Source organism: Pinus tabuliformis, chromosome Q (assembly GCF_031772625.1).
Source record: "Pinus tabuliformis cultivar Carrire ecotype Pingquan chromosome Q, CPIR1, whole genome shotgun sequence".
Classification (NCBI taxonomy): domain Eukaryota; kingdom Viridiplantae; phylum Streptophyta; class Pinopsida; order Pinales; family Pinaceae; genus Pinus; species Pinus tabuliformis.
In genome coordinates this window covers 1,238,900,236-1,238,926,563 of record NC_142296.1, presented here as the reverse complement: position 1 = coordinate 1,238,926,563, position 26,328 = coordinate 1,238,900,236, and the positions used below count along the sequence as shown (strand labels likewise).

The following is a 26,328-nucleotide window of genomic DNA, read 5'->3' as shown; positions in this document are numbered from 1 at the left end:
TTCACAATAGATTCTTCCTTTTCCAACTCAACCTCTCTGAGTTCTTCCACCTGCCACTTTACTTGCTTCTATTGTAGTCTTCTATGTAGCTTAGACCACTTCACTGCCTTTTTCCTCAAGGCCCAACCTTGTCTTTGGTTTTCCTCAAGTATCATCCTCAATACATTGAGTTGTTCTTTTATCTCTGCAATTTCCTTGTCAATCTCCTCTTGACTCATCCTCTTGCCATTTTCCTTGGCAACCTCTTTCTTCATCTTTCTTCTACTGTGGTCTTCCTCAGAACCTCTGCTATGACTATCAGTAGTCATCTTCTTCTCTATCTCTTATGAGTTCCTCACACTCACTATGAGCTGCACTAAAGCCTCTGCAACAACAAGTCCTCCTTGTTGCAACTTACCTCACCAAGCTTTCCTCTGTACTTGGTCTTTTGGAAAGTACTTGGTTCTCTACCTCTAGAACCTCCTTTGAGCACTTCTCTCTGCTCCTTCTAGGCTTCAACTCATCTGCACCTTTTAAGAACACAATTATCCTTTTGTATTTCAATCACAATTGAAATACTAGGTTCTGACCACCTCTTCTTTCACTCAAAAAGTCTTACCAACTTCCTTCATCCTTTAGCAATTCTACCCACATCTTTTGTGGAATTTCCTTTGTGAGTTGCAACACTACCTCTGCAGTAACAAGTCTCCTTCTTGCTACATATGCCTCACTAAGCTTCTCTCCTCTGAGCTCAGTCTGTTAGCATTTCTCTGGTTCTTTCCTCTTGAACCAATTGGGTACTCCTCGCTCTAGATTGTTGCAACCTTCTCATCTTCTTATGTTGTTACCTATGTGTCCATATAAAAACCACACATTCTCCAATCTTCAAATCAAATCAAAAAAAACATATCATCTCACCTTTCAAGATCTCTGCATGATCTTGTTCCACCATTCTCCTGCACTTTGAATGGATTGTTCTCTACCTCCTTGCATCTGCAAGTTCTGCTGCACTTCACCTCTGTGTGCTTGCTATTTATCAGATTAAAATCTAATCTCCTCTTGCCTACAAAAGCATTTTAACACATAACATTTTTCTAAGTTTTTTCAAAGAGCTTTAACCCTGCTCTGATACCAATTGACACAGGGGCTACCCCGCGTATACCCACAATATGCATGTACAATGCATAATCACATTTGTCCCAGGAATTGTTAACTCTATGCCGAGTTAAATCCTCATTACTTATATGGTTAAGGCCCTTTAATAAATCTCATGCGGAAAAATTCATTACAATAGCCCAGTCTTTCCCTTAATTAATCCTCCTTTCTATCAGGACTCTATAACTCCACATAACCCTTCATTAACCTTTTGTTAATTCTTAATGCCGCATATATATATCCAAGTCCCGTAAACCTTATTACTTTGGGTCATTCAAAGACTTAACCCATAAACCCTTCATGTCAGCTCTTTAATCTATTATAAACCTTTATAACATAAATACACACAAAATCATGTGATTCATACCTTTTTCTGCTTTAATACGAGCTTTGCACAGTTTCCGAGATATCCCTTTATCGCAATCGCAATATTGCTTCTTCGCGGTCTCACTACACATGAACCCTTCCGCTTCCAATATGCGATAACGCCAGAAATTAAATCATAATTAACCGCACTTAATTACATTATCAGGTCTGCTCTTATTGTTTGTCGCATTTCACTCCCCGATCCCGATCAGCGCTTCATCGGTGATCGGCGCTTATCGCTATCGGCGTATCGGCCATCGCACTATTTCATTCCTATTGTCCCTGTCACTTGACTTTGTTGATTTCTAATTTGTGATTGAATCATGACCATTGATTTGGTTCTGATCCAATGGTTCTCGATCAATCGGCGATCACTCATCGCACTTGTCCAAGGCCCGATTTCGATATCTCCATAAGGATCCCACTGATGCGATTTAATCCTAGCCGTTGTTCATAAAGATCCAATGGCTACTATGCGCTGATTCTTCACTTCTCTGCTCTTCCGCTTCACTTGGTTTTTACGCTGTTTCTTCAATTTTTCTTTGTGGTTCGGGTTTCTTCAAAAGGTTCTGGGTCTTCGCTATTCTGCTGCGCGACTCCCTCCTGAGCTTTCCTCTACGGGTTCCTCAAATCATTATCATTCCAGGCTTTGCTTGAATCCTTCGAATGGATTCAAAGATCCTTTTCGATCCACTGTCACGTGCTTCTCCACTGTGTATTCTGTCGAACTCTGCCTGCATACATATTTGTTATACAGAATATCTAACACACACATAACTCATCATTCGATGCTCAAAATGCACATTCACACAGTTTTTGGAATTAAATTTCTGGTTATGTATTTACAGCAAATAATCACATAAAAAGACTCTCAATATTCTCTGACTCTCTCTGGCCTGATCTTCTAATTAGTGGCCCCTCTTCCTATTTTTCCCATAGGCTTAGAGACACACCTGTCTCCCCCCTCTCTAACCTCTTCTCTTTTTTTCTTTTCAATACATCATTAGCAGTTTCTTTACAGTTGAGGAATTTTTCCTCAACTACTTTTCAGTTGTTCAATAGTTTCCTCAAACTAATTCCTAACTAATCCTAATCCTCTCATGTTCTCCTACATTTGAGAACATTTACAAATATGTCTCACAATATCTAATTAATTCCTATTCTCATTAAAATCACTCAAAGGCTTAAATATTTACATTAATTCAATACTTAGGAAACCAACTTCCTTAAAACACAAGACCCCCTATGTCTACTAAAATACAATGATATTGTTGGGCTGAATGCTCCTGCATCACCAATATTTATTGGGGCTTTGTCAAAATAGGCCCATGGCCGATATTTTTCAATCATTTTCGATTTGAGTGCTCCATGTGGGGAAAGGTATTTATTCTAGGGAAATTGACTTAAAACAGTAAGAAATTTAGTTGTATCATTGTTAGGAGTCAATCCTCCTAGCTAGCCCACTACTGATGGTATCAAAATAATTGAGGATCACCCTCCAAATGATGGATATGTTTTCTCTAGGCTTATCATCCCTTCGAATCTAATATTCTAGAGATATGGGAGCAATATTTTTATAAGTGACCACCAACGTCCATAGAATGTATGATGAGACCAACCAACAACCACATTTGGCAACTAAGGCTTTTGAAAATAGATTAATGATTTTTAGGCCCCAACATCTCAACACTTTTGACAGGCAATTTGGTCCCACTTGACCCAAGGGAGCATCCCCAATACCTGGTTTCCTACCTAGAGAAAATTTGAGTAGATTCTTCTAATTTTTTTTTAAATGCCTTTTGGTATCTAAGCTAAAGAAGCCCAATATACATGAATGGCTTATAACACATATTTGATTAAAACAAGGTGTTTCTAGCATAGATTTGATTAAAACAAGATGTCAAGCCCTAGAGAATCATCAAAAACACTAGTTTTTATATGATTTTCCACTTTGGCAATCAACCAGAGCCAATCTTCTTTGTTGTAGCAATTAGGTTTTAGATAAAACCCAAAATACTTCAACCACTCCTCCTCTAATTTAAAAGCATATAAATGAAATTGTATTAGGCAATGAAATTAGTATTCATTTAAAATATCACATAAGATTTATATTAATTTAATATTAATTAATAATAAAAAATCACATATTTTATTATACTTCTATTAAAATATTTAAAATTTTATTTATTATTAAAATAATTTATATTAACTATTATTTGTATTAATTTATTTTTTCTTTATGCATTTTTATATTTATATATTTCATTCTTTATATCAATTTATTTTTGCTTTATACATTTTTATATTTATATATTTCGTCTTTTGTATCAATTTATTTTTGTTTTATGCATGTTTATATTTATATATTTCTATTTTTTTATTTTATTTTTCTTATTAGTACACATTCAAATATATTTATAATTATATTTAGTTAATGATAAAATTAATTAAATATAAAAATTTAAAGTTATTTAATTTATTATATTATTTGTAAATATAGAAAAAAGATAATAATTATTTTTCTTAAACATTTAAATTTAATTTAATTATTAATATTTTCAAATAAATATATATATTTTTCTTGAATTTAAATTATAAAATATTTCAACTTCAAATTTAATAATTTTATATAATACAACACAGTAAACATAATTTACATGGTTCCTTATAAGCATAACTTATAATATATTATAAATAAATAATGTATATATTTATTATATATGGTATCAATTATATTAAGTAAATTACTCTAACTTGTTCATCTTATCTATTGTTTTTTAAATTATGTGCACAACACGTTTTAAAAAATTGTAAACGTGGGTGAAACATTGAAATTGCTCCATGTAAACATTTATTTTTTGTTTTCTGTTTAGCTGAAAATTGCATAATAAACAAATCCCGAACTAACAGCTTTGGCATATTGAACTATGGGACTTTCCTTTGAAAAGTTTTGGCCGGTCCTTGTAAGTTGACAGGATGTCTTTTCTTTCTTGTTACTATCCATTCCATTCATTGATGTGATTTTTCTTTCTTGTTATCCATCCATCCCATTGTATTACTTTACTTAACCATAAAGAGGTTATTTTTCTTCATTGAACTTCTTCATTCTAGTTTCAAGAGGGTTTTTAATTTCTCTTTAATCATATTTGTATCCTTATCCATAGCATCTCTATCAGAACCTCAAGAGGGTATTAGATACTCTTTAATCATATTTGTATCATTCTGAATAGCTTCTTTAGCATCTCTATCAGAAAATATGATAGATTCCTTTTACACTTAAATGCTTTTGGTTTTTTTCCTTAATATCAGATTTCTACCATTTATTTGAATTAGTGTAAATCTTTCTATTCTTTTCTTTGGATTTTATTAGTGGTTTTTATCGTTTATTGAATTTATTTTTATTGTTTATTGAATTTGTTACTTTTCAAATTTTCAATGAAAGAAACATTTGTGTTTGAACCTTAGTTAAGATAACATTATTTTCTTACAACATTATACTTGAAACTACAATTATTAGTTAATATATTCCAAAGAAATCCAATATAAAAGTAAAATTATTTTATTATTGATAGAAAAGTTAAAGACACTTTACAATGTAGTATAGGCGAAAACTTGTCATAAATAATAGTTTAGGAGTCTAAAAATGATTTTAGGAAGTTTTTTGAGGAAAAATCTAATTCATAAAATTAAAAAATAATAATAATATCATTCCCTTGAAATACTAGAATTCTTATTTTATAAATCTAAGTTTTGGAGGAAAACTCTAATTCATAAAATTAAAAAAAATAATATGATTTCCTTGAAGGACTAAAATTCCTACCCTAAGAACCTTTCATGGATTCCATGATGCCATGAACACCATTATTCCTATGGACATTAGAGATTCTAAGGTTAAGTGGTTCACAAATGGGAAAGCTAAATACATTCAAGGCTATCAATTTATTTATTTTTAAATAGGAGGGCCTATCATCATCCCTCACGAGCATGAGCTTTTCAATTTAGTAGGGAAACAACCCTTCACTAAACCCTACATGTGAAGCTTTGGCGTACTTATTTCTAACCTTGGGGATAAAAGTGTTCCCTCTAATTATAGGGTCATTATGATTAGCCTCATTTTAGCCAATTTGTACAAAAAAAAAAATTTGAAAAGAAAACTAGCCTATGGTTAGAAATCCATGAAAAATGTAAAAGGCCAAACCAATTTCAGGCCATATCATTCAAATGTGAATCACATTGTTACTCTTAGGTCATTGCAAAGGAGTGCCAAAATAATAAAATGAATTTCCTATGTTGTTTCATTGACTTCAAAAATATTTTAGCATGATACCCAAGACAAATTTTTGGAATAGGTTGGAAGGGATAGAGATTCCTTTTGAGTTGAGGGTTGTTATGACAAGGTAGTATGAGAATGTTGTTTCTAAGTTTAGGAATAATAAGCACTAGCCAAAATAAATTAATTGCAATAATAGAGTCAAGAAAGACTATCCCTTTTCCCCTACCTTTTTTGGCACACACATTAATTAGTTAGAAAATTGTTTTGAAGACACAAGTTATGTTGGCCCAACTATGGCTACTATAGTCATCACTCTTTTTCCTTATGTTGATGATATTGTTTTTATAGTAAGGAGTCTTTGTGATATTGGTAAGCAACTAAGAATTATTCAAGATTTGTACACCAATATGTTTATGACTATTAATACCAACAAAACAAAAGTCATGATAATTAAATCCAAAAAAATCACCAATGATACTTTTGTATATGACAACACCAACTTGGAAGAAGTTCCTTTATACAAATATCTCAAAATCAATATTCATCACAAGCTCAAATAGCTTTATAACATTGAGATAAGGATAAATAGAGGGTAGAAAGTTGATTATAGGCTTGAAAACATTTGTAAATAATGAATAATTGGATATGGGTTGATAAAAAATAAACTTCTCTTAGAGACTTTTGTTACACCTTTTATTCTACATGGATGCAAGGTTTAGGGACTTAGTATCTATAGAGTGTTATAGAGTAAGATTAAATAGATCCAAAAGAATTTTATAACTTATAATCTCAAAATTAAAGGAAATGCACCCTATCCTATCTTCCTTATAGAAGTTATCATTTCCCTCATTGAGAGCATGGCTATGGATACGTACCTAATGTATGAGAAAAACTCAATCACCATCAAATATACAGGAATGTTGGAATTTTCAATTATACTGAAAGGGAGGTGAATCATTATAATGAAAAATTTACTTATTTAAATATTTGAATATCATAAAGCATCAACCTTATAAAATGAACAAGTAACACAAAACATATGTGAAAACCCTTATGGGAGAAAACCATGAAACTTATTTATATGAAATATCTTGTATGCACCAACCTATAGGAGGCATCAATACCCTATGCTACTTTGTAGGCACAAAACTACACGAGACACCAATCCCCTCTGTTGTTTTATAGACGCTAACTTATAGGAGACACAAATCATATTTGTTGCTTTATAGGCTCTACAATGTACATGAGACATCAATACCCTCTACTGCTTTGTAGGAACCAACTACGAGAGGCAACAATCCCCTTTGCTTCTTTTTATGGAAAAAACTAGAAGAGACATAAATCCCCTCTACTACTTTGTAGTTACCAACCTACAAAAGAAATCAATCCCTACTACTTCTTGTAGGAACCAACCTATAGGAGACACCAATCCACTTTAATTATTTTTAGACACCAACCTACAAGAAACACTAATTCCCTTGACTTATTTGTAGGAACCAACTTATAGGAGACATTAATCCCCTCTAATGCTTTGTAGGCACCAACCTACAGGAGGCACCAATCCCCTCTACTTCTTGAAAAGAACCAACCTACAAGAGACATTGGTCCCATTGCTGCAATATTTTTAGGCATCAACTTGCATGAGACACCAATCCCTACTAACGCATATATTTATAGGCACTAGTTCCTACTTCACAGAATCTGTGTGCTTCTTCACAATGTCTATTAGTTTCTTTGCATTCACTAAGTATGTTTGCCACTTCTTCCTTCACTAGGTTATTATTTGCTTCTTCCTTCACCAATTCTAATTGTTACTTCTTCCTTCATCAAGTATACTTCTCTCAAAACTTGTTTCTTTTAGATTCTTCTCAAGTGTGAACTTTCCCAACATGCCACATATCTAACTTTGCAAATACGGTTTTGAAATTTCTACCTTGAGTATCTAGAGATCTCTTCTCTATCCCCTCAATGTTTCAAAGCCTTAAACATCTCATAAATAGAGTTATAGGAAAAATATCAAACTAACATGTTTGAAGCATGTTTTAGGATCATTCAAGAATATTAACTTCCTTGGATCATATCTTTTAAATATAGGGAAACAAGGCTTGAAATTTATACTACAAGTACGTTGATATTTCTTCTTTGTCTCCTCCATATTTCAAATTTAGAGATATCATATAAAGTCATTTATAGAGAAAATACCAAGTTGGCATGTTTGAAGTAGATTTTATGAGCATTTGGGAAACCTAACTGTCTTAGACCATATCTAGAAAATTATAGCAAACCAAGATCTGAAATTTTAACCATATATATATATATATATATATATATATATATATATATATATATATATATATATATATATATATATATATATATATATATATATATATAATATATATATATATATATATATATATATATATATATATATATATATATATATATATATATATATATATCTATATCTATATATATTTCACATTTTGAAACATCCCATAAGAAAAGTAATAGCGAAAATCACAAACTGACATGTTTGAAGAAGATTTAAGTATCATTTAGGAGTCCTAAATTCCTCAAAGTATATATTTGAAATTTTAGAAAACCAAGGTCTAAATTTTTAACCACAGATACATGAAGATGTTCCCTCTTGCTCCTCCAAGTTTCATAATATAAAACATTCCAAAAGTAAAGTTATAAAGAAAATTCCAAGGTAGCTTGTTCGCTCCATAAATCACATTTTTTCTTCCACTAAACTCCCAGAATCTCCCCAAAAATTATTCTTCATCTCATCTTTAAATCTTAAACCTCTTCTTGCTTGGATTAGAGCTCAAATGTGCTCAAATTTCGTTTATTTATAGTGTTTGTATGTTCACCTATGGAGCTGACTTGTAAAACTAATTGAGTTAGCTTACTTGTACTTTGATTGGGTCATCCTAACGAAATATTTCATATCTCCTCGTTCCTATGGAATTACAAGGAGTGTCATATACCATTGGAAAGGTATTGAATAATATTTCCAACCATATATCCTATGCTCCCATTTGAGAAATATAATTGGAGTTAAAATTCCTTCAATGATAGAGTGTCCAAATAGGGCATCGAAAATCTAAAAACAAAAGTTTCCAATAATATTCATTTTCCAATATTTATCTTGAACAAAAGTAGTCTCCCCCTATATTTGACATCAATGGCAACAATATTTCCAAAAAATGCTTAATAAAATTGGTTCAAACTCTATGCAACACCACCTTTGGCTCAAGGTAGGATGGTATAAGGATGTCAATCTTAGCTAAACCATTAAGGAATAAAAAAATAGATCATATTTCAAGATAAGAATAATATTAAAATACATCAAAATTTAAGGAGGATTTATATTGTAATAAAGAGTTTAAGGAAAAATGAAATTAAGATATTACTCTAAAGAATAAAAAGTATCTCGATGTTTTGACTAGTGTAAAGAATAAAATAATAATAATAAAATAAAAACAAATTCTTATGAGTTCCACCGTGAAAGTGAGTATAAATCAATCCCGAAAACATTGTGGGATAAAAGAGTCACCTTTGTACTAAGAGGTTTGAAGATGAAAAGCACTTTCCCCTAGATTTTTTCAGTGTATACCTAGATTTAGTTTCAAAAAATTGTCACACTACCAACCTTTCAAAACTTTTAATTCAAAAAAATTATGGTGGTATTGAAATAATTCTCTGTAACATCCCTCGATAACCTCGCATGAAAATGCATGGAGTTAGAAAAATTTTACACAGTTTACCCATGGGTAACTATCCAAATTATTATTCCAGAGTCCTCATTAACCATTAGATGGAATTTTCATCATTGCAAAGATTAAGTTACATAACTATTAATAACCATTGTTGTTGTAGACTATTAACATAAAAAAATATATGTAACCTTTCTTCCGTTTCATGATTCATTTAACCGGATTAGTTGATCACATACTTGATATTATGAACATCACATCATGTAAGGAATCAATATCATCAAACTGACACAATAAGCAATCACATCATTGAACACCGATATACCTTGGAAACCTCGTAGGGTGAAAACCAGCAAACGTTTAATTTTATTATTAAACACTTGTGAGGGTGTTCACCCCTCACTCAATGGCTTATTAAGGAGTCCATCCCTTAACCATTGTCATAAAATATTACAAGGAAATATCATTTAAATACAACATATCTAGCTAAAAACTATTATAATCATCATGATATCATTTACCCACAAATATTTAATATTTATATCTTTGTGGCCTAGTTGTTCCATCAATGGACCATCCGGTAGCTCACACTCATCTGTATGGACCATTAGTTATCACCTGCCACAATATTAAACATAATATGTCCTTTGCACAAGTCACCATCCTTTCCTAACATTGTTGTTGTTAGCAAACTTTGATATCATGATTACATAAAGTATTAATCAACCAATAATCAATTTTTAATAGTGATTCTTCAACATTTATTCATGGCATACATGAAATGTAAATAAACCATTGCAACATGCTTCCTTTACAATATTGAATATGCATTAGTTATAAGTGTATAGCCATCAATTCATGTCTATAAACAATATCATGTTAATTAATATTTCCCCTCGCATAAGCACAAATTCTTGCAAGACAAATCAATACAACTTTCTAGACATTCCTTGAAAGGAAACTAACACATTGTGCATGTGAATTACATAAAATTTATCAACATAACTAACTCTTCAGCTATTAATTTTGGTGCATGCAAATATGTTGAGAAAATGAATATAATGAATTTTGTTCATGTGCATGCAAATGTATATAATTTCAAAAGGATATTTTCTAATGTAGGCAAACACAACATGTTGTCGTTTCCTGCATGCGAATGTATATTATTTCCAACGAACACTAACACAAAGGTTGCATGCATATACATCTTATTCCAAAAAAAACTAAGATAATAGTTATGATAACATAAAAGCAATCACATATAATTTTCCTAAAGAAATATAGCTCAATAGTTCTTCTATCCATGCAAAGAACATATATCTATAACACAATGACTATTCTTGTGCATGCAATAGCTTATCATAATAGCCCTTATTTAATGTACGCAACACATATTCCCTTGTTTAGAATTCTACCATCATTAGCTATTATTTTCATGTAAACAAACAAGTACTTCTTTTTCAAAAGGAAGTTAATATAACCTCATTTCTCTATCTTTCTACATGCAAGTTTCTTATGCTTCCCTCTCAAGAAATTACCATATATAACCATATTTTATGCATAAAAACTAGGCAACAATAACAAGGTCAGCTCAACCTATTATGCACCTAAATCAAGAAATTAACACAATTCATCTAGCAAGGCAATATTGTCAAGAAAATTAACATAATAACTTTCTTTATCTACACGTAAAAACACATTTTTATTTTTCATCAATTCATGCACAAAAATTCTATGCAATCTTTCTGCACTCAAATCCTTGCAGCGTTTAACTATATAACATGGGTAATATATGCATACAGATTCATGAAAAGTCTTCCAAGAAAATTAATCTAATTAACTTTTCTCTTTTTTTCATGAAAATCTATCCCAATTAGTTGTCCTTTTTGTTCATTAAATACACATAAAATAATGCATGCAAAATATTTTCTCTTTTCCAAGAATCTAATACAATAATGTATGTAAGGACATTTCACTTTGAGATCTAATACAATGTTGCATGAAATTAATATTTCCTTTTCAAGAATTAACATAGAAATTTATTTCAATAATTAAAATATAATGGATATTATTGTTGTGCACATATTCCTATTAAGAGTCTATAGGAATCATGCTAATATCTCTAAGGAAATTAATACTCCAATTTTCACTCATGATTTCTCGGCAATCTTTTTTTTTAATGAAATGGCTTATTTTGTTTATCTTTTCATAAGAAAAGTTTACATACATACTTTTCATGAAAAATAGCATGATTTTTTAAATATTTTTGTGTGCAGGTTCATGTGTGTTTTCTTTCTAAGAAAACAACATCCCTAACTTATCTTTTACTATGCAATTTTCTTTCACTAAAGTAATGTGATTTCTTTATCTTTTACCATGCAATTTTCTTTCAGTAATGTGATTTCTTTATCTTTTACCATGAAAATTCCTTTCAATAAAGCGTGGTTTCTTATCTTATATGAAATACTCTTGAAAGGCATGGTTACTTATCTTTTAATGTGCATACATTGTGAAAACGATATTTATATCCACCTTTCTTCAAGAAAATGGCTACTTTCTCTTCTTTTAAATATAAAATGATTCCTATGCAAACTCTACTTTCAAAAATAATGGTAAGAGTATTTATCTCTTGAGTGTAATATCTATGGAATTGGTGCTACTAAATAGCAAGGCCAAGCATGCAGCAGAGGTGTAGTGCTCTCCTTCAGGGCATCTACACCTTCCTTGCAGAGAATGACCGAGAATGAAAATCCATGGGTGGTTTACAATGTGCATACATTGGACTTGTCATCGCAAGCCCAACAAAATCTCCACCCTCAAATTCATCAAGAAGGGTTGTTTACAACACACATTTATTTTACTTGTCGTCATGGGACCAGCAAAGACTCCACACTCAAAACTTGTCAAAATACTTGTGATATTTTAGATATTAATTAAATTTAGTCTTATGTGATACATATTATGAAAAGTAAGAAAAAATTCGATAAAAATCACATCATCAGAGTTTTGTCGACATGTTTCAAACATTTTCAACAAAACTCTTATGATGTGGTTTTTACCAAAAGTTTAGATAATGATGTCATGTTAATATAAAATGTTGTGAGCATTGTATTCTTTTCAGAAAATAAATGTCTATATGCCATCATCACTGGTTAAACCCTTTCTATTTTCCTGAGAATAGATCCTTTCTAGAATAGAGAATAAAAAGTGTTACCTCAAACTCTTTACCTCTAACTTATTCTTGATGCTACAATTCATTGAAAACTAAATATTTGGATTGTGTTAAAACCTTATAATCTTCTACTTAATCTTTGATGTCTGGAGTATGTATAACTATAAACACACTTATTAGTTACAAGCTATACAAAAACCCTAACAACTTCTTAATTCATTAAACATGGTAAATAATAATAATATTTAAAAAAATAAGCATATATGTCAATGTATTATTCACCATAATATTTCACCTTATTAAATTATGAATGTCAAATGTAATTTCCTGAGGTAGGGATATTACATACCCCCCTAAAGATAACATCATCCTTGGTGTTCATCTCTTGTTGAGACTTTAACTTTTATCATGATATAGTAATCTGAATAACCCAAAAGTGGATCCTTCCCCTTCAAAATGAAGAATTTGATTTTCTACGAAATACCAATAAGTAAAAACAATAATGTTTAATCAATAATCATAAGCATTTATAGCTGCAAAAGTATGAAAGTTCTACTTTCCATCACTTGGGCATTATTAAAATTCATAGAAGAAAAACAAAATCTATATACCAACTTACCATTACTTACCAATTACTCCTAGAAGTCATGGTCACTTTTATGTAAGCACTCCAATGGTTTGACATACCAACAACAAGCACCATGTAATCTATCACTAAAAAAATCCAACATAATCATATTAGTCATGACATTTTCAATTAAATTAAATACTTTTAAATATCAATCAATTATGCAATGTCAGACGATATTTTAATCACAGTACTTATACAAGTACTTAGAGAGCACGAACACTCTAATAATCAAAATGATAAATCACTACACCATGTGCACATTGTCTTTTGTCTTAGCTCCCGCTAAAGACATCCACACAGTACTTCTAAAAGTACTCAAAGAGCACCTAGCTCTTCAATCATCGAAATGATCAATAATTGCATCAAGTGCAAACTGTCTTAGCCCTTGCTAGAGACATTCATAAGATTGGTAATACAATAAAGGAAATACACTACCAATAATTCCTTACCGAGCACTAGGCTCCTTTCCTATCAAGATGTACATAAAATATTTACACAATTATATAGAAAATTCATTTTTAACACAACACATAACTTATTAGTTAATTTGTTCTACTATGAGAACCACAATGGAAAAATAATGCTCCTCCCAACCCATGGGAACTGGTTTCCACAATCAGATTGAGCCATTTTCACATCTAAATAGTTCTCTAACAGAGACCATACCAGGTCCATTCTGGAATTCCATTGGTCATCCAGCTCAAGAATTCCAATGACCACACAGGCTCCAATACAGGATTCATTGTTACAGCATCCTGCCTATTCCTCTGACAACGTCCCGTCAATGAGGAATTTTTTTGCGTGCTCCAACAGGCTCCAAAATCAACAGAGGTGCCTTGGGATTTTTCCCCTCTGCTCCCTCTTGGCCAACTATCTTCCCTTATTGAGATCATCTATCTCTAGGGAGAGGAAATTTGGGCAGGAAAGCTCCATGAACCCCTGTGGGCATGAAATCACCATCAACCTAAGGCCTATTAGCATTTCACAACTTTCCATGACTATTTAGCATGTAAAATTATCTTTTATCACTCTTTCCCATAGTGATTTACATAATGAACCATATGCACATTATTATTAAAACAGAAGAAACATTTATGTACACCATGCATTTATACTTGACCCTCAGCATGGGTCCACAATATCTAGATTAACAGGAAACATAACTAGCATGCAGGTGGTATATATTCTGATTTTTCCAAATAAAAAAATCATGCATATCATAACATTACACTTTCTCACTTACGGTTTCAATTCGCATTGCAACATTTTACCTTCACAGGTTTTCTTTTTGTCGTTAACCTACCCCTGCTTAATCCCATCATCAACGTTAGTCATAAATAAATATTCACTTTCACAATAATTTTATTTTCATGCATACTATATTGTCATGCATAAAAGTATATACAATGTTCATTAATGTGTGAATGACAATAACAGTTAGGGTAACAATCCAAAATTGCCAATTCCCATAGTGTATTGTTACCAACAGACCGGTACATGAAGTAACTACCATAATCACTTGTCTACAACTTGCAATAAGCTTAAATCAAATCCAATTCATGCATATAAGTTTTAATAGTTAGTCCTACAACAATAACTAATCAGCCATGACAAAACTCAATCAGCAACTAGCTATTACAGTCAAGTCTCACTACTTGACTCATGGTTTATTTTTAACATCAAAAGGGGTTCTTTCAATGTCCTTTTTAAAACACTCTATCTTCCTCTTCAAGGAAATTCCTCATCTTTTTCATTCATGCATTTATTCTTTATTAGTAGTGCATTGTAACTTTAGTCATGTTCATTAAATGTATCATTAATATTTTCATATTTGCAAAGGTTTATAGTTGATTCTCACTTTCACCAGTGAGTAATCAAGTTGTTCATAGGTGCAACAAATATTTTATTGTCTTTTATCCTCAACGGGATTCAAATGTCATGAACACATTTTTGCAGTAGACTTTATTACTTATTACTCTTCAATGTGGTTATAAACATGCATCATGCATCTCAAGTCAAAATTAGTCTACTACATATATCAATATGTATATTGTTAGACTCATACTTGAGCTTATTCCCACTAGTATCATACCTCGATTACTTTTATGCTTAAAATTTCCTAAAGGCGCTAGTGCTGCAACCTTCAGCTCTGATACCACTTGTAACATCCGTCAGTAACCTCACATGAAAATGTATGGAGTTAGACAAAATTTACACAATTTACCCACGAGTAACTATCCAAATTATTATTCTAGATTCCTTATTAACTATTAGGTGTAATTTTCATCATTAAAAAGAGTAAGTTACATAACTATTAACAACTATTGTTGTAGCATATTAACATAAACTTTTTGATATAACCTTCCATCCATTTCATGATTCCTTTAACCATATTAGTTGATCACATATTTGATATTATGAACATCACATCATGCAAAGAATCAACATCATCAAATTCACACAATACATCATTGAACACCGATATACTCTTGAAACCCTGTTGGGTGAAAACCAACAAATGTTTAATTTTATTATTAAAAACTCATGAGGGTGTTCACCCCTCACTCAATGGTTTATAAGGGAGCCCATCCCTTAACTATTGTCCTAAAATCTTACAAGGAAATATCATTTAAATACAACATATCTAACTAATAGCTATTACAATCATCCTGATATCATTTACCCACAAATATTCAATTTTATATCTTTGTGGCCTTTTTGTTCCATCAGTGGACCATCTGGCAACTCGCACTCATCTACATAAACCATTAGTTATTACCTACCACAATGTTAAACATAATATGTCCTTTGCACAAGTCACCATCATTTCCTGACATTTTTTTCGTCAGCCTATTTTGATATCATGATTGCATAAAGTATTAATCAACCAATAATCAATTTTTAATAGTGATTCTTCAACATCCATTCAAGGCATACATGAAATGTAAATAAACTATTACTACATGCTTCCTTTAACAACACTGCATATGCATTAGTTATAAGTGTATAGCCATCAATGCATGTCTATAAACAATACCATATTAACTAATATTTCCCCTCGCATAAGCACACATTCTTGAAAGACAAATCACTACAAATTTTCAGACATTCCTTTAAAGTAAGCTAGCACATCATGTATGTGAATTACATAAATTTTATCAACAGAGCTAGCCCTTCAACTATTACTTTTGGTGCATGCAAATACATAAATAAATCTAACAGAATGAATGTTGTTCATATGTGTGCAAAAGTATATACTTTCAAAAGAATCTTTTTCAATGTAGGCTAACACAACATGTTGTCATTTCTTGCATGTGAATGTATATTATTTCCAAATGAATACTAACACAAATCTTGCATGCATATACATCTTATTCCAAAAGAAACTAAGATAATAGTTATGATAGCATAAAAGTAATCACATATAATTTTTCTAAAGAAATATAGCTCAATAGTTCTTCTATCCATGCAAAGAACATATCTCTATAACACAATGATTATTTTTGTGTGTGCAAGAGCCTATCATAGTAGCCCTTATTTACTGTACACAACACATATTCTCTTCTTTAGAGTTCTACCATCATTAGTTTTTTTTTTCATGTAAACAAATGGATACTTCTTTTTCAAAAGAAAATTAATATAACCTTTTTTCTCTATCTTTCTACATGCAAGTTTCTCATGTTTCCCTTTCAAGAAATTACCACCACAGATAACCATGTTTTATGCATAAACACTAGGCAACAATAACAAGGTTAACTTAACCTATTATGCACCTAAATCAAGAAATTAACACAATTCATCTAGCTAGACAATATTTTCAAGAAATTATTCTTTTCAATAAAATTAACATAATAACTTTTTTTATTACACTCAAAAACACATTTTCGATATCACAATGACAAGTCCCTTGTGTGCATGCAACATGTGTTTTTTCCAACACAATACTTCAATGCACCTAATCTTTTTAATAAACAAGCATGCGTTCTTTTTTTGTATGAACAAGTTTCATATGCATGATTTAATAAACAATCTTTATTTTTCAACAATTCATGCACAAATTCCTATGCAATCTTTCTACACTCAAATCCTTGTAGCCTTTAACTATACAACATGGGTAATATATACATACAAATTCATGAATACCCTTCCCAGAAAATTAATCTAGTTAACTTTTCTTTTTAATTTTTTCAAGAAAATATATCCCAATTAGTTGTCATTTTTGTGCATTAAACACACATGCAATAATGCATGCCAAATCTTTTCACTTTTCCAAGAATCTAATATGATAATGTTTGTACAGACATTTCACTTTGAAATCTAATACAATGATGCATGCAATTAACAATTTATTTTCAAGAACTAACATAGAAATTTATTTCAAGAACTCAAATATAATGGATATTATTGTTGTGCACATATTCCTATTAAGAGTCTATAGGAATCATGCTAATATCTCTAACGGAATTAATAATCTCATTTTCTCTCATAAATTTTCCGTAATCCTTTTTTTTTATAAATGAAATGACTTATTTTCTTTCTCTTTTCATAAGAAAAATTTACATACATAATTTTCATGGAAAATATCATGGTTTCTTTAATCTTCTTGTGTGCATGTTCATGTGTGTTTTCTTTCCAAGAAAACAACATCCCTAACTTATCTTTATATAAAATACCCTTGAACGACATGGTTACTTATCTTTTAATTTGTATAAATTGTGCACACGATATTTATATACACCTTTCTTCAAGCAAAAGGCTACTTTCTCTTCTTTTAAATATAAAAGGACTCCTATGCAAACTTTTATATACACCTTTCTTCAAGCAAAAGGCTACTTTCTCTTCTTTTAAATATAAAAGGACTCCTATGCAAACTCTACTTTCAAGAATAATGGTAAGAGTACTTATCTCTTGAGCGTAATATCTATGAAATTGGTGTTGCTAAGCAAGGCTAGGCATAGAGCAGAGGTGCAGTGCTCGCTTTCTTGGAATGTACACGTTCCTTGTAGAGAATGACCAAGGATGAAAATCCATGGGTGGTTTATAGCGTGCATACATTGGACTTGTCATCGCAAGCCCAACAGAATCTCCATGCTCAAACTCGTGAAGAAGGGTTGTTTACAACACACATTTATTTGACTTGTCATCACGGGACCAGCAGAGACTCCACACTCAAAACTCATCAAAATACTTGTTATAGTTTAGATATTATTGTCATGTGAATATACAATGTTATAAACACTGTATTTTTTTTTAGAAAATAAGTGTCTACATGTTATCATCATTGGGTAAACCATTTTTCTTTTCCTGAGAATAGTTTCTCTAGTGAATGGACAATGAAAAGTGTTACCTCGAACCCTTTGCTTCTAACTCATTTGATGCTATGACTCATTGAAAACTAACTATTTAGATTGCTTTAAAACCTTGTAACCTTCTACTTATTCTTTGATGTCTGAGGTATGTATAACTATAAAAACTTATTAGTAATTATAAGCATAATCATAAATGCCAATATATTAATAATCATCACAATATTTTACCTTCATCACAATATTTTACCTTATTAAATTATGAATGTGAAACCTAAGTTCCTACAATAGAGACATTACATTCTCTTAATATTTTTTAAATAGAAAAATAAAACTATAAAAAGTTTCAAATTACCTCTTACATTTTTAAAGCTGAATTTAAATTCACTAAAATAAAAATAATAATAGACATTAAACATTATTTATGGAAAAAAAATCATCTTATTAAAACTATATTTAAAATTTACTAATAAATTTATGAATTATGACTCTTATAAATTATATTGTTAATGCCTTTCATTTATCATGTTAAATATAGAAAATAAGTTTATAAATTATGATAAGTTATAAAACTTTTATAATATAAATGGTAGTTAGTTTTTTTATTTTTATTTTTATTTTTATTTTGACTTTACTATATTATTTTGGAATTTTCTAGAATATTTTAATACTATTTATTTTTCTTGTTAAATCAGATTTTCCATATTTATTTCTATGATGAATTTTAATTAACAAATATATAAATTAAACAAAGTCTTTCAGTATAAATTATATAAGATACTTTTTTTGAAACCAACAAATGTTGTTCATTATAATGACAGAAAATTTCTCCTATATAATTTTTACCAAAAAACTTTCTTTAATTCATTATAGATCACAAAAACTTAAATATAAAAAATATATAAATATTCCAAAAAATATCTTCCAAAATTAAATTCATTATTAAAACCATATTTAACATCTAACTAATAAATTTATAAATTATGATTCGATCATAATTCCTTTTCCTTTATATTAAAATGGAAAAGTTAATAATTCATTTTCCTTTATATTAAAATGGAAAAGTTAATTTTTAACTATAGATTATACTTTCATCACAAATAATAATTAATAATTAAATTTCATTTAAATTATCTTAAATTTTGTAATTCTAAAAATAAATATATATGAATTATTAACAGCCAACTTTGATAGGAGGTAAACACTGTAAGCCACTATACACCATGTGGTAGCAGTTGTTCGTGACTGAAAAGTGAGATCCAAAAGGCAGTAAACAGAGATTTGGAAGGACAATAGTTAACGAGTGGGGGCGGGGTCGCTGACAGGAGGACGGGCCCAACGGTCGCAGTCAATGCCACGTCAGAATTCGTGGGTCCCACAGGGACACAATCATCCAAGACCAAATTATTGTGAAACGGATGTAACGTCCACCGCCTATATCCCCGTGTCAAAGAGAATTTGCCCGCGCCAATCACAAAACGGGATTACAGATATCGTGCTGACGTGGCAGGGTACCATGTGCTTCAACCAATGGGAGCCCGAGTAAGGCGCAGATAAGGGTGCGGGAATAAATCCAGGGGTATGATGGCAGATAATACAGAATATATAATGAAAACGCTGTTCACGAGCTCATTTTGTGGACTTCTGTGTTGGAACTTGCGGAGATTTTTATTTTTTTTTGGCGGAGGATTCAGAGGACTCTTGGAGGAGGATTTAGAGGATATTTTTGGGTTGTAATTGTGAATGAATGAAGGCGAAGAAGGGCATGGTGGCTAAGGCCATCGGTGGCCGCACCGCTCGACCCTGCGACGTCTGCCTGCGGGAGCGAGCCCGCTGGTACTGCGCCGCCGATGAGGCATACCTGTGCGAAAAATGCGACGGGGCTGTCCACAGTGCAAATGCCGTGGCAAGAAGGCACGAGCGGGTTCGATTTGCGGCGGGCTGCGCCAAGGTGGAGGCTGGATTTAATGACGGCCTGATATTTCCCGGTACCCGGAAACGCGCCCGCAGTAGCCGACCCCATCCCCATGGCGTCGGGCCGAGGTCGTTTAAATCGAAGGTGGGGAGCGTCAAGGACGAGCTAGTGGCCGATCCCCCGGCGGTCCCCGTCCCGGCGGAATCCTCCGCCGGCGATATCAATCTGAATCTCCGCGTCGACGATGATGATTATGACGAGGAAGACGATGACTTGCTGCCGCAGGTCCCAACATTTGTGCCCATGGCCGAAGAGCTTTGTGGGTCTCGACCGCGCGACGTCGTGGAGTGCCCGGTGTTTGAGCAGTATAAAGGTGGTGACGAGCTGAAGGGCGAAGGCGGCGGAGCCGACCTGGGGAGCTGCGATTTAGATCAGTTCTTGAATTCTGAGACGGATCTGTCAAGCTTTGGCGTCGATATGGACATGGACGTGGAAAGCATAATTGGGCACGGGTTGGACGAGGGTCTTGGCGTGCTGGGATTTTCCACTGGTAATTGGGACGACAAGCGGATTCTACAGTGCAGGTAAGGCCAAAAAAATTTGCACTCTACCTTTTTTAAAAATCTAAATTATCTTTTAAGCTTAGATCGCCGCTAGTGTTTTATACGGAATTGTTTTTTCTGATAAAGTCCAAGAAAATTCTCTTTTAAAAATACTGTATTTTAGATATTTTTGAACATATTTTTGCTGACTATATTATCGTGTCTCTATTTTATTTAATACTATAATAGAATATCAAATGAAAAGAGAATGAACAAATAATTAACTTATTTATATAATTTATATTTACACTATTTTAGAATAACATTTTTTCTTATTCTAAATGAGTTTCTGTAATGTTCATTCTAATTCTAAAAGAATTTAAAAATCAATAAACATCTAAAAAATAATGTTCAAAATTTATCGAATTGACATTAGTCATGGATCATATCGACTCAAAGGATTTACAGTGAAAAATACAAAATTAGGCCAAAAAAACTGGTTGTATACTATTCTCTGGCACTGGAAAAATTATAGACTACTGGAAAACTTGTACCTCGTCTTTTTCTGGTTCTGATAATGTTTAATAACAAGATTTACACCCAAAAACCCAAAATTATTTATACTAGTCAGGAAGTATCCATTTTTCCTAATTGGTGTCCAAATTACCAAATTATATTATATTAGTAAATTTGGTTGATGTATTTTATTAATATTATTATTATTTTTTATAATATTGATTAATAAAATGAGATTTGTTACATAATTGTATTAGGTAAATGTGAAATCATAAAGGTAGAATCACACCACATTATTTTTAATTATTTATATGATTATTTTATAATTATGTTATGTAAATTTATTTATTTTTTTAATTTTTAGAGTATTGTATTATTTCAAATTGTCTGCGGTTTGATGAAAATCTTTTGAGGTAATTTATATATTTAATTTTATGAAAGGTTTTATTTTCAAAATCTATTAGCCATTTTACTCTCTTAAAGGACACAAGGTCTTTAGAGGTTTAGATTTTTCAAAAAGCAAGTTTACACTGCATAGCAAACTCATTGTTAAGGAATAGTTGTAATGGAAAGAATACATTTTCTACTAAAATACCATTTCAATCAAGATAACTATAGCCATCTTGGAAGGCTCCTCTCTCTTCTATTTGATTATTGAAATAATATTTTAAAAGAGTCTCAACTAATTTCTTTTCTTAAAGTTTAATAGACCTCATCTATCTAAATAAACATTAATAATCATCATTTTTCAAAAAAATATAGATATAAATAAAATTTATATGCATAATAAACTCATTGTTAAAAATTAATTGAAAAAAAAATATTATTTATAATTAGAAATATGGGAAAACTTGTATCTCTGCTAAACTTGTATCTCGTCTTTTTCTAATTTGATACCGGTTAATAACAAGATTTATACACAAACCAAAATTATTTATAGACCACGGAGTATCTACTTTCCCTTATCGAAATTTTGGAAACTCAAAAGTTAGTTTTAATTATTTTCAAATTTTTGGAAATTTTGCTCCATAAGTATTATATTTAAACCTGGTTCACATTTTTCTATAACTAGTAAATATGGTTAATGTATTTTATTAGTATTATTTTTTCTCTTTTGAAATTTATGGGATTCATTAATATGATAAAAATTCATTGAAGTTAGTTATACATATCACTTTACTAAAGTTTTTATTCTCGAAAATTATTAGCCATTTTTTTCTGGTGAAGGACAAGTGGTCTTTGGAGGGGTAGATTTTCCAAAAACATGTAGATACAAACAAAATTTACAAGTGGTCTTTGGAGGGGTAGATTTTCCAAAAACATGTAGATACAAACAAAACTTACACTGGTTAGCAGACCCATTGTTAAAAATATTTGAGGGAAGGAATATCAATTCTCATTAGGATTTATCCGTAAAATAGTCTTTGAAGGGGTAGATTTTCCAAAAAACATGTAGATACAAACAAAATTTACACTGCTTAGCAGACCCATTGTTAAAAATGTTTGTGAGGGAAGGAATATCATTTCTCATTAGGATTTATCCGTCCAAGTTTACATATTTATTGGCTACATTATCTACAGCAAAATTTGTTCATTGTCAACACATGAAAAAAGCTAATAGTAGAGAAAGTAAGCTTCATATTTCTAATTCTATCAATAATGCTTCACAACTTGCAATCTTAGGCAATGATCCACAAACAAGGTGATGTTTAACAAGATGAAAATCTCCAAACATCACCAAATCTTAGATGTTTGCTTCTTTGGCAAGAAAGAGTCCTTATAATAATCCATATGCCTATAAGGCATTATTTTCCCAGTTGCTTAACCCCTGATTACAATCAATTTCAATTTTTTCATCAAAATTGAAAATAATTTATCCCAGTCATGCTACCCCACCTGTAAATGTAAAATATGTTATTTGAGCATTTGTATAGTAATTCCATAATTATATTATGTAAATATAAAAGAAAAATATATGTTAACATTTTCGATGTATAAAATGTATAACTACATGATCAAGATTTAGATTAAAAATAGTAATAAGAGAAAAAATATCTGTCTACATAATCAGATAGTAAAATAAGAAAACAACTAACAAAAAATTGTTAACATTTTCTATGTATAAAATGTATAACTATGAGATCAAGATTTATGATTAAAAATAATAATGACAGAAAAAATATCTGTCTACATAATCATGAGGAGTGATTTACTGTATAAACACATCAAAAAAATATCTATCAACATAATTCTGAGAAGAATGATTTACTATATAAACACATCAAAAGACGAATTAAATTCAATTAACCTTAGTTCTGTTTATGTTCTGAGATGTGTTGTTTAATTTTGTTGTATACAGAGATGTGAAGATAAATGAGGGGCAGGATCCCGGGCTGCAGAAAGACGGCGACAATGGCCTGTTGAACAACAGGACTATCAAGGCTGAAGATGACAAGGATCGATCCGACGACCTTTGCTCAAAACCTAAAGACGAGGGCGATCATCATGTGGCCCTGAAGGCTAAACAGGAACCAGATGAACCAGATCAGTCGTGGGACACCATCGAGTTAGACCTGGATCAGTACCATGAAGACGAGGAGGAGGAATTAGAAGATGGCACGGGTTTCGGGGATCAGTACTGCATGGCACAAGGTGCGTCGGATGACCAGGGGCATGACTATCAAGACATCAAGATGGAGTTTGACCCGGGTTCGATGCTGATCGCGGGGCAGGCGATGTACAGCGAGACGAAGTTGGTGTCGCTGAGGCTGAATTACGAGGACGTGCTCACGGCGTGGTCAGACCGAGGCTCACCCTGGGCTTCTCTCCACGACTGTAACTCGGACGGAGGGGTAAGTGCCCTTCTATCATCACCTCCACATTTCAAAGCATCAATTTCATACATCCCTGGGGTTTATAAAATACATTCATTGAAGTAAAAACTCGTACTGTGAAGGTTATTGAAGGCAACCAATATAATCTGTATGGTTACAGAAGTTTGTTGTAATCTGTATTGTTATCATGTTACAGGGATGTCAAGACGCTGGGCTTGTTCCAGAGCTGGGCCTGAGCTATAATGGTGCCCAACTTAACATAATCGAAGGAGGAGGAGGAGGGCAAGAAGATTCTTGCAGGAATGCTGGAGGAGGAAGAGAGGCTCGAGTGTTGAGGTATCGAGAGAAGCGTCGCACCAGACTTTTCTCCAAGAAAATCAGATACGAAGTTCGTAAGCTCAACGCCGAGAAGCGTCCGCGAATGAAGGTTTTATTTCCTGAATTCTCTCTCCTTCCTCTCTGCATTAAACTCTCAATACCATACTCTTATTATCGTTGGTGTTAATGTTAACGGTGAGTATCGAGATGAAGATGTGGGTGTCTGTGTCATCGGTTGCAGGGTCGATTCGTGAAGAGAACGCCAGGGATGTTTTGTGACTGATGACGACGATAAATAATAATAGCAGCAGCAGCTAGCACAAGTTAGTACTGCGTTTTCGGCTTCTGCAAGCTGGAAGGAGGGAGACACATTATGTAATATATGGAGCAGGAGCAGCAATTATGTATTATATTAACCAGCAATTTTAATTAATTTCAGAATGTAGAGTTAGACACTGATTCATTTTTAGCCTACTTTGTAAGTGTTTGTATGGTTTTTTTTCCTATTGGTGGATTAAGTGGGCTTCCAATTTTTTTCATGATAATGCAATAACCTTTCAAACATGTTCTCTTTTCAGCATTTGTTTTTTTAAACAATATTCATTAGGTGGTAATGTGTGTGTTAATAGGTTGTTTTGAAATCACAGAATTATTGAACAAGTAAACATTTAATGTATCAACTTGAGAATATACAATCTACCTGTAAAAACACTAACACATTCATATCAGGTAAATTTCCTCCAAATTTATTTATATAAATAAATAATATTATTATATTTTGATTTATATTCTTTTATTTCATATATGAATTAATCTAAATTAAAATATTGATATAAATATTTATTTTAATAATATATAAAATTTAATTTAATAATGATATTATATTTTTTTAGGGGAGTGTTGCTGCGCTTTCCCTTGCTAACAAGTTTTTTCAAAAATTTAATCAAGCTATTTATAACCCTCAAGGTTGTATTACTAGGCAAGTTTGCATAGCATTCATTACTTAGCCTTGTCACCTGAGCTAAGAGGATTTTATTGAATTTTCGCTTAGATTATATTGTTGACAATACATTTCTCATGAATTCAGTTAATAGATAGAGTCCAATCACTCATCTAACATTCAATGATCAGCATTCAATGGGAACCAAGATGAGATTTCACACACTCCCAAGGGATATATATCACATGGAGTGGCTTGAAGTGGAAAAAATAGGTCTCTTCTAATAATAGACTGTGGCCAGTGACTAGGTTATTCCTCAATTTAGGTTTTTTGAAACATGTAATGGGTGCCTCACCTTCATCTTGGTGCAATGGATTTTTAGCCAACTATGTAGCATTTCCACCATAAAAAATAGGTGGGAAATGTTGGCAAATCATGGTTGTTTCCCCTTCTTATTCTATTGTCGCATTCTCCCTTTTGACACTCTTGTTCTCTAGATGATTAAACCTCGGCACTCCACCCTTCCACTAATGCAAGCTTGAAGCACATTGTAGTCCTTTAAGTAAGTGTCCTCTGGAGCCTTAAGAGTCTTGAAGAACATAGGTATGTTGAGATTTTCTCGTTAATTAAACTCAGTTCTAACTCAATGCTTGTTCCAA

General features: G+C 31.9%; 1 protein-coding gene across 1 annotated transcript; it reads left to right on the top strand.

Moving 5' to 3' along the window:
- The first annotated feature begins 20,215 nt into the window (after nt 1-20,215).
- Nucleotides 20,216-25,198, top strand: LOC149224294 (zinc finger protein CONSTANS-LIKE 16-like). Its single transcript, XM_089386076.1, has 4 exons — nt 20,216-21,103; nt 23,937-24,429; nt 24,608-24,838; nt 24,971-25,198. Exons 1-4 carry the CDS (start codon nt 20,352-20,354, stop codon nt 25,010-25,012), a joined length of 1,518 nt encoding a protein of 505 aa, XP_089242202.1. The 5' UTR covers nt 20,216-20,351; the 3' UTR covers nt 25,013-25,198.
- The last annotated feature ends 1,130 nt before the right edge of the window (nt 25,199-26,328 follow it).

What these genes read in the sequence shown, in the direction of transcription:
- LOC149224294 (XM_089386076.1), top strand. Translation starts at nt 20,352, where the DNA reads ATGAAGGCGAAGAAGGGCATGGTGGCTAAGGCCATCGGTGGCCGCACC. An exon ending in AAGCGGATTCTACAGTGCAG is followed by an intron (nt 21,104 to 23,936) that starts GTAAGGCCAAAA and finishes TGTTGTATACAG; the next exon opens with AGATGTGAAGATAAATGAGG. An exon ending in AGAAGCGTCCGCGAATGAAG is followed by an intron (nt 24,839 to 24,970) that starts GTTTTATTTCCT and finishes CATCGGTTGCAG; the next exon opens with GGTCGATTCGTGAAGAGAAC.